The sequence below is a fragment of the Cololabis saira genome, chromosome 21, assembly GCF_033807715.1.
Source record: "Cololabis saira isolate AMF1-May2022 chromosome 21, fColSai1.1, whole genome shotgun sequence".
Taxonomy (NCBI): domain Eukaryota; kingdom Metazoa; phylum Chordata; class Actinopteri; order Beloniformes; family Belonidae; genus Cololabis; species Cololabis saira.
Window position 1 is genome coordinate 26,009,834 of NC_084607.1, and position 13,658 is coordinate 26,023,491.

Consider the following 13,658-nt stretch of genomic DNA (forward strand, 5'->3'; position numbering starts at 1 on the left):
ACACTAATTCAGACACACGGAACACTTTTTTTGCATGTGTTAAATATCACATAGAGCGTTAATGTGATGTAGTACCGCAAATGTTTGGGAAGACTCGTGGTTTTTACGGGGACACTTAATTTTCTTTAAAACGCACTGGTGTCACGTGACATTGTGGTTTACTTGAAAAAATCTAATCTGAGCTTCAAACGAAGCGAAACGCTGCAGGGACGAAGCGGCCCTGCACCGCTGCTGCTTTCACTTTCGTTTCTGTGTGTGTTTCAGAGAAACGTCGGCCCTGCCGCTAAGCAGCCTTAAAACAGGAGGCGTGTCGCCGGCCCAAGCCTTCATAAGGGAGTGTTTACCAACCTCCCGCACTGAGACGGTTGACGGGCGCGGAGTCGGAGCCAGCACACACCGGCGTGTCCTCCGAGTCCTCCAGCTGGTCGAGACACGCAGCCCCGGGGCTTTGGATTACCGAGACACGGACACTTTCCCCGCTGCTGCCGCTGGAAACAAACACGACGGTGAGGCTCTCTTTTAAGCCTGATTCATGGTTCCATAAACCATAAACCAGCCTTTACTGGAGGGGAAGGGGGCAGTGGCAATGCTGATCTGTAACAACCATGAATGTAGTTTTTTTTTTTTTTTTTTTTTTCGGGAAAAACCCTGTTATACAAGCCAGTGTGGAAATACACGTACACACACATATATAATGTACGTTTGTATGGAAATCATAATCAGAAATAAGTTTATTGCCAAGTTTGTAAGACACACACAAGGAATTTGTTGTGGTGATTGGTGCAGTACAAAGAGCAAATATATAATGAAAAAGAGAAAATGTACAACATGAGGTTTTAAAGTGCCAGATATGAGTCTGTGCAAAGTTGACCTAGGATGTGCATTAATGTACCGGTAACGCATAAGGTCAGGATTGAATTGGTTTGCACTCTTGCACCAGTTTGCCACATTCATGATGTGAATCTTTTAAGACTGTTACAAAAAATAACACATTTGTAATTGGACCTCCTTTTCTGGCCCCAGGATGAGTTGAGGGGAAAGGGCTGCACAAAATCTGTAAATCATTGTCTTCCCTCTATTTTTGCACAGCTTCCCTGAGCCTGAACTCGTAGATCCAGTCTTTGGAAATCCCCATTGTTGTAGGCAGAAAAAGCGACTAGTCACTCTTTAAATGTGTTAAAGGTGTCTTCAGCTCATGTGTCTGTCTCGTCTAAACCAGTAGGTTGGAAACAGATTCCCGGTGGTGGTCATTATTGGGCCATTCAGAGTATTTATAACTTAAAAGCCACATTGTGTGGAGGATACTTGTAAGTTATTTCCCACTGAAAAGTGATGCTGACTTTGGAAAGTTTGATTTCGGTATGATGTGTAATTCATAAAAGAGAAATGCCAAGTGTGTGTGTGTGTGTGCAGCTACAGACGACGTACAGTAAATTAGATGTGGGTGACACCAGTGCTGATTTGTACATCAGTCAAACCACAAATTCCAGACATATAAAACAAAACTACTCTGAGTGGAAATAGTTTTTTTTCTCCTCTAGGCTTCACATGGTCAGTGTTCAAGGCAATTAATGTTGGGTCTTATTGGGAATAATGTTGACTTGTTGTCCTAATGTGTCTGGAGCAGCTTTGTTATTTGTTTAAAAAGTGTGACATCGGTATTAACTCTTTGTTCTTCTTTGGTTCCCAGGATGTCAGTGTGGTGGTTAGAGATGGGAGAGCGTTTTGAGCCTCTCCCCTCTGTAGGATGGTAGCCGACAGCACAGTGGAAGGCCAAGACAAGACCCCCTTGTCAAGCTCATCACCCTCTTTGTCCACGGCGTCATCACCAGCCCGCACGGGGTTGGCGCAGCTTCAGCAGCGGGCCAATCCAAACCCGAGCCTGAGATCGCCATCCGCCCGCTCTGTGTACCTGACCCACTTCCGTACTTTCGCCTCTAAGGAAGACTGTGACATTATCACAGACACAGCGGCCAAGCTCGAGCAGAGCGGCTTCTACTGGGGCCCGCTGGGGGTGGAGGACGCCCACCTCATGCTACAGAAAGCCCCACAGGGCAGCTTCCTCATCCGCGACAGCCGCCAGAAGGACGTCTTCTTCACGCTGTCCTACCACGGCAAGAGCGGACCGGTCAGCGTGCGCATCGACTACAAGCGGCAAAAGTTTTCGCTGCAGGGCAACGAGCGCTCCTTCCCGACACTCTTCGCCCTCCTGGAGCATTACATCAACTCACCCAAGAAGAACCTGAGTGTCCCCTATAGGAAATGGGAGCCGACGCTGCAGGAGCTGTGCAGGAAGCGCATCATGGAGCTGTGCGGCGGAAAGAGCCAGATTTCAGAACTCCCTGTCACACATGTCGTCCAAGACTTCCTCTTGGAATTCCCTTACAAACTGTGACCAGCTGGCCTTTTGCAGTTTTGACTGTGGTATTTCTCATTTCAAGACAGCAGCTTTTACCAAGTAACAACATACTGAAGGGGTTGGTAAACCCAGTCCATCACGTATGGGAGGTTGAGACTATGTCGCCATGGTTACAGATGAAAGAAGCTAACTCTTGTGTGCTGAAAAGCTGTGACATGCTTCCAAAGAGACATTACAAGCCCAGCGGTGGGCAGGCAGCCTCCAGTAGGATATGGGTCTTGCACAAGACTTTCCCATCTCTTACCTCCACAGACCCAACTCCTAATTGCACATGGACCGAGCATCCTTTGGTGTCGAGGACTTATAAGAAGTTAGGAAATGCTGCATTACAAGGAAACTACATGTATAGTGGAACTATCATGGAAATGAAGGAGTTCATGGACACATATGTGACTGTTGTCTTGGCGACTGAAGGATCAGTCGTTGACCGGAAGTGCTGTCGAAGGACGTTTAGAGAATGGACTAAATATTTAAAGTCGTGGTGGAGGGTACGGTGGAAGGCATCGCAAGAAGGACAGATTTGGATTTGTAGCAGATTTTAATACTCTAAACTAGGGCTGTGTGATTTTGTACAAAAATAAAATCCCGATTTTTTTTTTTTTTTTTTTTTTTTTTTTTTCTCTCTGAAAACCCGATTTTCGTTTTTTTTTTTTTTGGTAAAACTACAAAAGACAATGGAATAAATTGTTTCAAATATTTTATCTTTATTTTTAAAGAAAAATAGCAAACAAATCTCCCTATTGGGAATGAAGTGCAATTTGAAAGATACTGTAAATCCTCCTTGAGTGACAACATTTACAATTTTCTTGACCAAACAAAGATTTCTAGACGAGCTCTGTCTGTAATGCAGCCAGCGGCAAAAAAGGAAAATCGATTTTCCTTTTTTTTAACATAGTCTTGATTTAATAAATCCGATTTCAATTTAAAATCGATTAATCGCACAGCCCTACTCTAAACATGTTCATTGTTTACATCACACCTGTGTGTGTCTGCACTGATGACTGGAATACCACTCAGTTTGTCTCTAAATCCCATAACCCAGACAAATGGATGTTGGCGAGTACTGGACAATGGGATATTTCAAACACAGTACTGTAAAGAGAGGCATCGCTTCTCCTGTTCAACTACGTCTGCCTAGCAGATACATGATTGTCTTGTTACTGAATTAGATATATTATTTTATATATTTTTATTTTCCTGCTATTGTTTTTTAAATAAACTGTATTTAAAGCCACTCTGGTTGATTGTCCGTTACTTGTCTATGGTATGTTTTTAATGAGAGGTATTGTCGTGGTTTTACATGGGTGGACCAAGAAGGAAGGACAAACAAAAAGTCACAGTTCTTTTAATTACTATGTCTGATAATTGCGCAAACAGACAGACAGACAGGCTGACAGAAAGTGGAAAGTAGTGTACTGTATCGTGACCACAAGTGAGTCATCTCTGTAGGGCAAAGTGACAGGTAGGTGGGGCTGCTTTGGTAGTAAATGCATTGTTACGCTTAGACACACACACACACACTTACCAGAAACAGGCCGGGGATGATGCGTAGTGAAGCGTGTAACTGTATGAGTGTGTGTGTAGCATTTCTAATCTAATGTGAACGCAGTGCAGATTAACATTTCCTCATGAGGAAGTGGGAATTTTTTTTGGGGTTAGTGGTTTGACAAGATTGGGTTCAGACTTATAGATCAGAGTTAATTTTAGAAGTTTGAGAAACAGATTCACAAAGTAGAAAAAAAAGTTCCAAAATGTATGTGAGAAATGTGAAAAAAAACAGACTTTAAGCTCACACCATACACCAAGTAAGTCTGTCCAGGAGAGATGGCATCTTAAGAAAAGATTAAACAGTTTGTTTCGCTATTTAACCCTATAACGCCAAGTAGATCGTACTTAATACATTAATTAAGAATCTTCTGTGGCACCCATATAGTCAAAACTTTTTTTTGAAAAACACTTTTGTGGTTGTTAATCACCCAACTCATGCGTCAAATAGGAATCTATACATACAGTATCTACAGATATAAGATCAACAGATCATTGTGGGTTTTACTGTTAGGCAAATATAACCCCAGAGGAACATGCTATGCCATTATTTAATTGACCAAGAATGAAACTAAAAAGAAAAAGTTATCTTGGGTATCTTTAGCAACGCTAATTTGAATAAGTGACTTCCTGAATGATGTTATTTGTCTCTGACCTATATGTGGAGGAATTCAGATTAATTCCTCTTCCGCAACATTGCTTTCATTTCATTGAAACTTGTAGGTAATCATTCATTCACAGTTCTCTTTCAGTTGTACCTACAGGCCTTGCTGATGTCTTTCCTTTTTGGCATTGTTTTAGCACACACCTGATGTAACAGATGCTATGATTTGTGCTTTTATTGAAGTGTGCACGAGTACATCACAGATTGATGATTGAGGCACCAGGCTGTAACCCATCCCTCTAAAGGGAGGGGAGGACGCCAAGTATCGCCTACACTTTTATTGAAATTAATTTTTGCAAAAAAGTTACCTGCTCTCATCTGACACTGCAGTTAATACAAACACCAGCCATGACCAAAAATTATTTTTTTTTTTATTCAAGATCTTTTTATTAAAATTTTCACAAAATAAAAAAGGTGAAATGCTGCATGTCAATTACAAACATTTTGATTAGGCATGGGCATGTTAATCATAGCATACACCAGTGTACAGAATATAAAAAACAATTAAACAGTATGAAAAAATATAAAATAGTAACAAAAACAAACTACAGACCAAACTAATCCCTCCCCTGTCACTGCCAGATTACTAATCACAATATGAGGTCACTCTAACATCAAAAGCCTGCACTAGGAATATAAAAGAAATATGAAGTATAGTTCACAGGGTCTGGAATGCTTCTAGAAAAGGTCCCCACACTTTCTGGAACTTATTTGATTGCTGAAGCGAGTATCTAATTTTCTCCAGTTTTAAGCAGGACATGATGTCTTCCAGCCATTGCGCACGAGTAGGAGGGAAGGGATCCTTCCACCTGAACAGAATTGCCCGACGAGCCAAAAGGGAGGCAAAAGACAAAGTGTGCCCCTGTGCAGTGGTTAACTTCCTTCCTCCCTCCATGACCCCAAACAGGGCAGTCAGTGGGTTTGGTTCTAATCTGATTTTAAGCACCAGAGAGAGAGTATGAAAGACTTCCATCCAGTACTTGTTTAGACATGGGCAGGACCAGTACATGTGGATGAGAGAGGCTTCTGCTACCTTACATCTTACACAGTATGGACTAATATCTGGGTACATGGAGGATAACTTTGCTTTTGAAATATGAGCCCTGTGTACCACTTTAAACTGAATTAAGCAGTGACGTGCGCACAGGGAGGTTGTATTAACCAGTTTGAGTATGGACTCCCAGGTATCCTCTGATAAGGGAAGCCCTAAGTCCTGCTCCCATGCTGCTTTGAGTTTATCTGTAGGGGCACTCCTAAGATCCAGCAACATGCCATAGAAAGACGAAATGAGCCCCTTTTTGAATGGGTCTGTGGCAAGAACTTTGTCAACTGTGGTCGAGCCTATCGATGCACCAGGGCTGGGTGTCTGGGAAAGAACAAAATGTCTAGCCTGAAGATACCTAAAGAAATGTGATTTTGGAAGGCTGAATTTACTACTTAACTGCTCAAAAGATGCCATGGTGCCGTCTATGAACATATCTCTAAAACGAATCATACCCCTCCTGTGCCATTCCTGGAAGGTGGGGTCCTCAAGGGATGGTTTGAAAGAGTGATTTGATGCAATGGGGCTAAGAAGAGAGAAGCTGTGAAAACCAAAAAACTTCCTAAATTGGGCCCAAATTCTAAGAGAATGTTTAACCACTGGGTTTTTGATTGATTTAAGTGAAGGAAGTGGAAGTGAGGAGCCGAGTAGGGCAGGAATTGACAGGTCATCAGTTGGATGTAACTCCATCGCCACCCAGTCAGGGCGGTCAGCGCCGTCGCAGTAGAAGGACCAGAATGCAAGGCAGCGCAGGTTAGCAGCCCAATAATAATAACGAAAGTTTGGGAGGGCCAGACCACCTGCAGACTTAATTTTTTGAAGGTGAGTTTTGTTCAAACGTGGCCGTTTACCCCGCCATAGGTATGTAGATATAACTGAGTCAAGGGACTGAAAAAAAGAACCAGGAATAAAGAGTGGTAAGGTCTGGAAAAGGTACAAAAATTTAGGTAAAAGGGGTCATTTTAACTGAATTGATGCGACCCACAAGAGACATTGACAGGGGTGACCATTGTGTAAGGGTTTGTTTGGTCTCATTTAACAATGAGATAAGATTCTCTTGGAGCAGGTCTTTGTGTTTCCTTGTCACAGATATGCCTAAATAGGAGAATTTGTCATTTGCGATTTTAAAGGGAAAATTGGAAAGGTCTAAAGCATGCGATTCGAGATTGGTAGGGAAAAGCTCACTTTTGCTGAGATTCAGTTTATAGCCTGAGAGTTTCCCAAACTGACTGAGAAGTGACAGCGCAGGGGGTAATGAGGCCAGAGGGTGAGAGATGAAAAGCAAGAGGTCATCGGCATAAAGCGAGACCTTATGTTCCCTGCCACCTCTCCAGATACCGGACACATCCTCACAAGATCGGAGCGCTGTGGCAAGCGGTTCGATAGCCATGTCAAAAAGCATGGGACTAAGGGGGCACCCCTGACGGGTTCCACGATGCAGATTAAATGGTTTTGACCGTTGAGAGTTAGTACGAATTGAGGCTGTTGGGTGTAAATAGAGAAGTTTAATCCACAGAGCAAAGTTCGGACCAAAACCAAACCTGTCCAGCACAGCAAAGAGATAATCCCATTGGACGCGATCAAATGCTTTCTCCGCATCCAGAGAGACAACGCATTCAGGGATAGCCTCAGAGGCAGAGTAGATAATATTGAACAGTCGCCTTGTGTTGAAGTAAGACTGCCTACCTTTAATGAAGCCAGTTTGGTCTTCAGATATAATTGTGGGGAGGGCATTCTCCAGCCTATGGGCTAGGACTTTAGGTAGGATTTTAGCATCTGTGTTTAATAGGGAGATGGGCCTGTAGGAGGCGCATTCAGTAGGATCCTTCCCTTTTTTAGCTATGAGGGTGATGCAGGCCTCCGAAAAAGAAGGAGGGAGGGAACCGTGGCTGAAGGATTCTGAAAGAACTGTAGATAGCAGTGGGGAAAGCAGAGTAGAAAATTTCTTTAGAAATTCCGCCGGGAAGCCATCAGGGCCAGGACATTTACCCGACTGCAGTGAAGAAATGGCTCGAGTAATTTCCATCAGGGATATCGGTTCTTCTAATGTCTTCCTTAGATCTGGTGAAAGACTGGGAATACTAAGACTATTTAAAAAGTCCGCAATCTCATCTCGATCAGTCTGAGATTCCGAGGTGTATAGCTGGGTATAAAAGTCCCTGAATGCTTCATTTATGAGTAAGTGGTCTGTAGTTACATGGCCATTTGGTAATCGAATCTTAGAAATATTTTGTTTAGCCTTAGAGCCTTTAAGTTGGTTGGCTAATAATTTGTCAGATTTGTCTCCATAAACATAAAAGTGACTGTTCAATTGGGTGAGTGGTAAGCAGGTCAAATTTAGTTTTAAGTTCTAGCCGCTTTTTGTAAAGATCTGGGGATTTAGTCCGAGAATATTCTTCATCGACCTCTTTGATTTGGCGGGCAAGGTCTGATCGCTCCCTATAAGATTTTTGCCTCACCCTAGCAGTGTAGGATATAATCTGTCCCCGGAGATAAGCCTTGAGGGAGTCCCAGACAGTTAGACTAGACATTCCTGGAGTCATATTCGTGGATAGGAAAAAGGCTATTTCCGTTTCCATAGATTTAACAAAATTTGTGTCCGACAGCAGAGTTGAATTGAATCGCCACTGTCTGTCTCTCTGAGGTAGGTCAGGAAGGGACATGGTTAGAACCACAGGAGCGTGGTCGGAAATGACAATGCTCTGATAAGCACAGGAATGAACCAGGGGAATCAGTTGATTATCAATAAAAAAATAATCAATCCTCGAGTATGTGTGGTGCACTTGTGAGAAAAAGGAGTATTCTCTGTCACATGGATGTAAAGAACGCCACACATCACAAACACCGTAGTCAGAAAGGAACGCCTGAATAAGACGGGCTGACTTACTTGCTGTGCCGGGGTTGGTAGAGGATCGGTCTAGGACTGGGTCGAGCCAGCAATTAAAATCACCACCCAGTATGAGAGAATATGTATTAAGGTCAGGGAGCAGTGAAAACAGTCGTTCAAAAAAGACTGCATCATCTGAATTAGGGGCATAAACGTTCACAAGTACGACCAATGTATTGAATAATTTCCCAGAAACGATCACGTAGCGACCAAACTTGTCAGAAATCACATTGTGCTGCTCAAATGAAACATCCTGACTGATCAGAACTGAAACTCCTCGGGCCTTAGCTTGAAAGGAGGAGTGAAATCTCTGCCCTGACCACCTCGGGAACAGGCGGCTATTATCAGAACTGCGAATATGAGTTTCTTGTAGAAAGGCTATTTCTGTTTTAAGGTGTTTTAGATGTGAGAAGATCCTCTTCCTTTTAACAGGGTGATTCAGACCCTTAACATTCCAGCTCACCAACTTCAAGTATCTACTCATAATATCTAAGAAGAAAAATTAGGTGTGCACAATGACCTAGGCAGAAAAAAAGAAAACGGAAAGGAGGTTGAATGTGACCCACATTAAGTAATGAGTTGAAAAGAGTTAATGCAAAGTTTCTGGCAGTGACATATCCCCCCGACCCACCCCCCCCAACTAAGACAGCTGCTATAGAAAAAAAAAAAAAAAGCAGCAAGCTCTTTAAAACAAACAAAGTGCAATAACGCATCTTCCAATCCTACACACTAATAGCTTTTGCTCCCGTATCATGGGTGTATACATATTAGCACCTTAAAACGTGTAGATATAAATAAAAAAAAGAAATACCCTCTCAAATCTTGACCTGGAAGTCCCGATATGAGCCCAGAAATATTTGTACAAAAATATAAAATATAAAACGTCCGACTTAAGCAGCGTAAAAGTAAGGTTAACAGCTTACAATTATTACAAAACTTATAGGTAAATCGGAAAAGCTTTTTTTCTTTTTTTTTTTTCTTTTCCTCTCCCTCTTCACCACTTATTTTCCCCCTTCCCTCAAATAGCCAAAAAGAACTGCAAATTAATAATATTTGCAAAAGGGCAGTCAAACTAACAACAGAGAAAATACTGGTTGTCGCGGGGTTACTCACCCTCCCCTCAGGAATAATGTGGCTCACGTAAAAAAAAAAAAAAAAAAAAAAAAAAAAGAGAGAGAAAAAAAAAAAAGTCAGTCCGTGAGCGTCAGTGAGCCGCACCGGGCTACAGGCGGAGCCGTGACAGCCTCCAACGGTCCCGTTACGGCGGGTTTGAAGTTTTGCTGCGACTCGTGATGAATTTGCGCGCCTCATCCACGGAGCCGATCCACTTCCTGGCCCCCCCGGACAGCGTGAGCCGGAGCCGGGCGGGGAAGAGCAGAGCCGGCCTCAGACCCAGCTGGTAGAGCTCCGACATGACTCCGCTGTATTCCGCTCGTTGGCTGGCAACTTCGGGGCTGTAATCCTCCACTATCCGGATGGGGTGGCCGCGATATTCCACCTTTCCTCTCCGGCGCGCCTCCCTGATGAGGATATCTTTCGTCTGGTACCGGTGAAGGCGGAGGATGACCGGACGCGGTCTCTGTCCCGGGGCCGGCTTGGCGGCGAGCGAGCGGTGCGCTCTGTCTATCTCTGGCGGTGACGGCAGCGTATCGTTCCCGAACACCTCACACAGCAGCTTGGAGAAGAAAGCCGTTGGAGACCCGCCCTCGGTCGACTCCGGTAAGCCCAGGATACGGATGTTCTGCCTTCTGCTTCGGCTTTCCAAATCCACCACCTTAGCCTTCAGCCGAGCATTATCATCCCGTAGAGTCGAGCAGATGCCTTCAAGGTCCGTAACTCGCTGGCTGAGGTCTTCTGTGGCGAGTTCAAGGGACGAAACCCGTTGGCCATGGTCCTCGACCGCGAGCCGCGTTTGGTCGAGTTTGGAGTCGAGCTGACTGAAAGTATTTTTGAACTCGGCGGCCAGGGCAGCGCGGTGTTCTTCCAGCAACGTGGTAATGGCCGCCAGGGTTAAGACAGCGCCAGCCTCGTCCTTTTTTCCCGACTTGCCGCTCTTCGAAGCCATCTCGGAGGTAAGTGGGCTCGTTCGAGACAAAAAAAAAGAAAAACAGCAACAGGGAATCCCTTTTAAAGGAAAAAGTTTGAAAGTTTGAGGGCTTGGTGGTTTAAAAAGTTTGGCATTTACGGGAGCACTCACGAAACACGTCTACTCCATCTGCTCACCAACCGGAAGCCCCAAAAATTATTTTAAGATGAAGTTCCACTTGTCTATGAGCAATTGGTCAGTTTTGTTTCCCCCGAGACACAAAACACAATTTTTCAGATGATTTATGTCAGTTTTTGCATCTAAAATTTCTTCAGTTGTCAGTGTTAGTTAGGGCCCGAGTTCTTACAGTGCGAAGGCCCTATTGTATCTGTAGGATTTTTTTTCTTCTTTATTCTTTCTTCTGACGTGCCCCAAAAGTCACCAAATTTTGCACGCAAGCCAGGGCTGGTCAAAAAATGTGATATTTCATGGTTTGCATTAATGGGCGTGGCCTAATGGTTCAACAGCGCCCCCTAGAAAACGTTGTGCCTCAAGCCCCACAATACGGTTTGACGTACATGCACGAAAATGGGTACACACCTGTATCATGTCGAAACTTAAAGAAAAGTCTCTTGGCGCCATGGCCGAAACCGAACAGGAAGTCTGCTATTTTGAATTAATCGTGTAATTTTGGCGCAATTTATGCCATTCCTTCGGCCGTAAATACGGCCCGAACCGTAACGTGCACTCAGGTGTGTTATACATCAAAATATGCGTCTCCATCCTGCGACAACGCGCATTACTTTTCTCTTTCAAAATTGTTCCCATGGCGACGCCAGACGCCAAATAGCTTGCCGCCCTTCATCTGATTGGTCCATATGTGATAGTTCCTGCTTTCTGCCATAACTTTTGAATGGTTTGACAGTAAGACTTGTGGGTGGTGTCATCGGACTCGGTATTGACTCCTTGAACAAAATTGGTGCAAATTAGCCCCGCCCCTTCTTCTGATTAGTCAATATCTGATAGTTCCTACTTTCTGCCATAACTTTTGAACGGGTTGTGATAAAGACATGTGGGTGGTGTCATCGGACTCGGTATTGAGTACTTGACCTTCATTGGCATGAATTAGCCCCGCCCCTTCTTCTGATTGGTCGATATGTGATAGTTCCGATTTTATTTTCTCCAATAACTTTTGAATGGTTTGACCTAAAGAGTCGTGGGTGGTGTCATCAGACTCAGTTTTGAGACCTTGAACATAATTGCTGCAAATCAGCCCCGCCCCTTCATGTGATTGGTCGATATCTGATAGTTCCTACTTTCTGCCATAACCTTTGAATGGTTTGAGAGAGTCGTGGCTGGTGTCATCTGCTAAATGTCCAGGCCTGAAGAATCTACATGCAGGTCATACAAGCGCTTCCACTGCAGCACGCCTGAACGTGTACAAGGGTGTGAGGGCCGTTCATCGCTGCTTGCAGCTTTAATTTTCTTTAATGACTTTGTCATTATGCGTGTCAGATTTCTTTCCTGCTGTGTGATCTTTGTTACACTGGATGTAAAAATGTCTCCTTCATTCTATTTTTTAACCCACCAGATGAGCCTTTTGTGAAATAATAACATTGAAATCTGTCTATTGTAAGTTTTCTTTGTGTATTTGAATGAAAGATGTGCTTTTTTTGTTGTTGTTGCTATCTCTGGTATGCAAAATAAATTTCAGCAGGACATAAAGTGACAAAGCTGAGCCTTCCTCAGAGGGAGGAAGGCGGGAGATCCGCCGAAAACTGTCAGACGGAAGGCAAGATGTCGGAACTTTGTCTGAAAAAAAGAAACCATAAGATATCAATCTGAAGACATGATGAACACAATACAACTAGTATGCTTGGTACGTCTCAGCCAATCAGGGGGCTGGTTGTTAGTATGTAAGGACCCGGATGTCTGGTCATTGGTTACTGTTGCTATGGACGTGGAAGTAAACGGTTAATATTTAAGATAGTTAAGCTTATAGTAACGTAACATTTCAGAAGTTAACATACATTTTATTTTTGTTGGAAACTAACCGTTTAAAGAGGATATTCCTGGGGTTTCCAACCGGCCACGAGCACGAAGAACCGGCTTTTGAAGGCCATAGCGCTGTTTTTAAACAAAACAAATCAAATCGGATTATATGCACAGGTTATACATGTTCTAACTTAATTTGAACCGATCTGGTTACCGCACTGGCCAACCTGAACATGCAAGATTTCCCTCATATTTGCTTGACGAGGTCTAGTCACTAGTAACACAGCCAGTTCACCTGCTGCTAAACCCGAGCTGCTAGTACGGACGTACGGAAGCGTGTTGCCTTCACTTGAGAAAAAAAAAATCTGGGCTGCGTCCGATATTGCATACTTCCACCCTAATGAGTATGCAAAATGAGTATGCAAGTGCGTCCGAAACATTAAAACGTACTCATCAATAGCATGCTCTATCCATACTCATTCCGGAGAAATGTATTAGTGTGGATTGATGGACACTAGCTGAGCAGAAACTTCCCACAATGCAATGCAGTGGTGTTTGGTTGCTAGGGTGCTGCATAGATACGGATATTTCATAAGTATAATATTAAGTATAATTATATTATTATATAATATTAATATTATAATATTCGTATATAATAATATTATATAATGTCATCTTGTTTCGCCCAGGATAAACGGGAAATAGCGGAGCGCTGCTACTGCTGCTGTGACACGTCACCTCCTCCTAACGGCAGGAAGTGACGTGTGCGCTCTGAGTAGTACGTCCCAATTAATGCACACTGATATTTACTCAAAAGTGTGCCGAATTTTAGTATACTTTTTAGTATATACTGTTTAGTATGGCATTTCAGACACACCGCTGTTTTTCCGAATTAACGAGATAAATTTTTAATCCAAAAAAAAAATCTGCTCTGTTTTTCTGAATTAACGAGATAATTATCTCAGAATTCCGAGAAAATTTTTAATGAAAATAAAAAAGATATTAATTTAATATGTGATGTTTGATACCGTCTGTCTAAAGTTGAGTGTACAGCTTGCTAATTTCAACATAGGTCCTACT

At 43.2% G+C, this 13,658-nt stretch overlaps 1 protein-coding gene across 1 annotated transcript; it reads left to right on the top strand.

Moving 5' to 3' along the window:
* The first annotated feature begins 298 nt into the window (after positions 1 to 298).
* Positions 299 to 3,645, top strand: socs1a (suppressor of cytokine signaling 1a). The gene is made up of 2 exons (XM_061711511.1): positions 299 to 506; positions 1,691 to 3,645. The coding sequence occupies exon 2, from the start codon at positions 1,748 to 1,750 to the stop codon at positions 2,393 to 2,395; it is 648 nt and encodes a 215-aa protein (XP_061567495.1). The 5' UTR covers positions 299 to 506; positions 1,691 to 1,747; the 3' UTR covers positions 2,396 to 3,645.
* The last annotated feature ends 10,013 nt before the right edge of the window (positions 3,646 to 13,658 follow it).

Coding starts and splice junctions, on each gene's coding strand:
- socs1a (XM_061711511.1), top strand. CDS start 1,748: ATGGTAGCCGACAGCACAGTGGAAGGCCAAGACAAGACCCCCTTGTCA.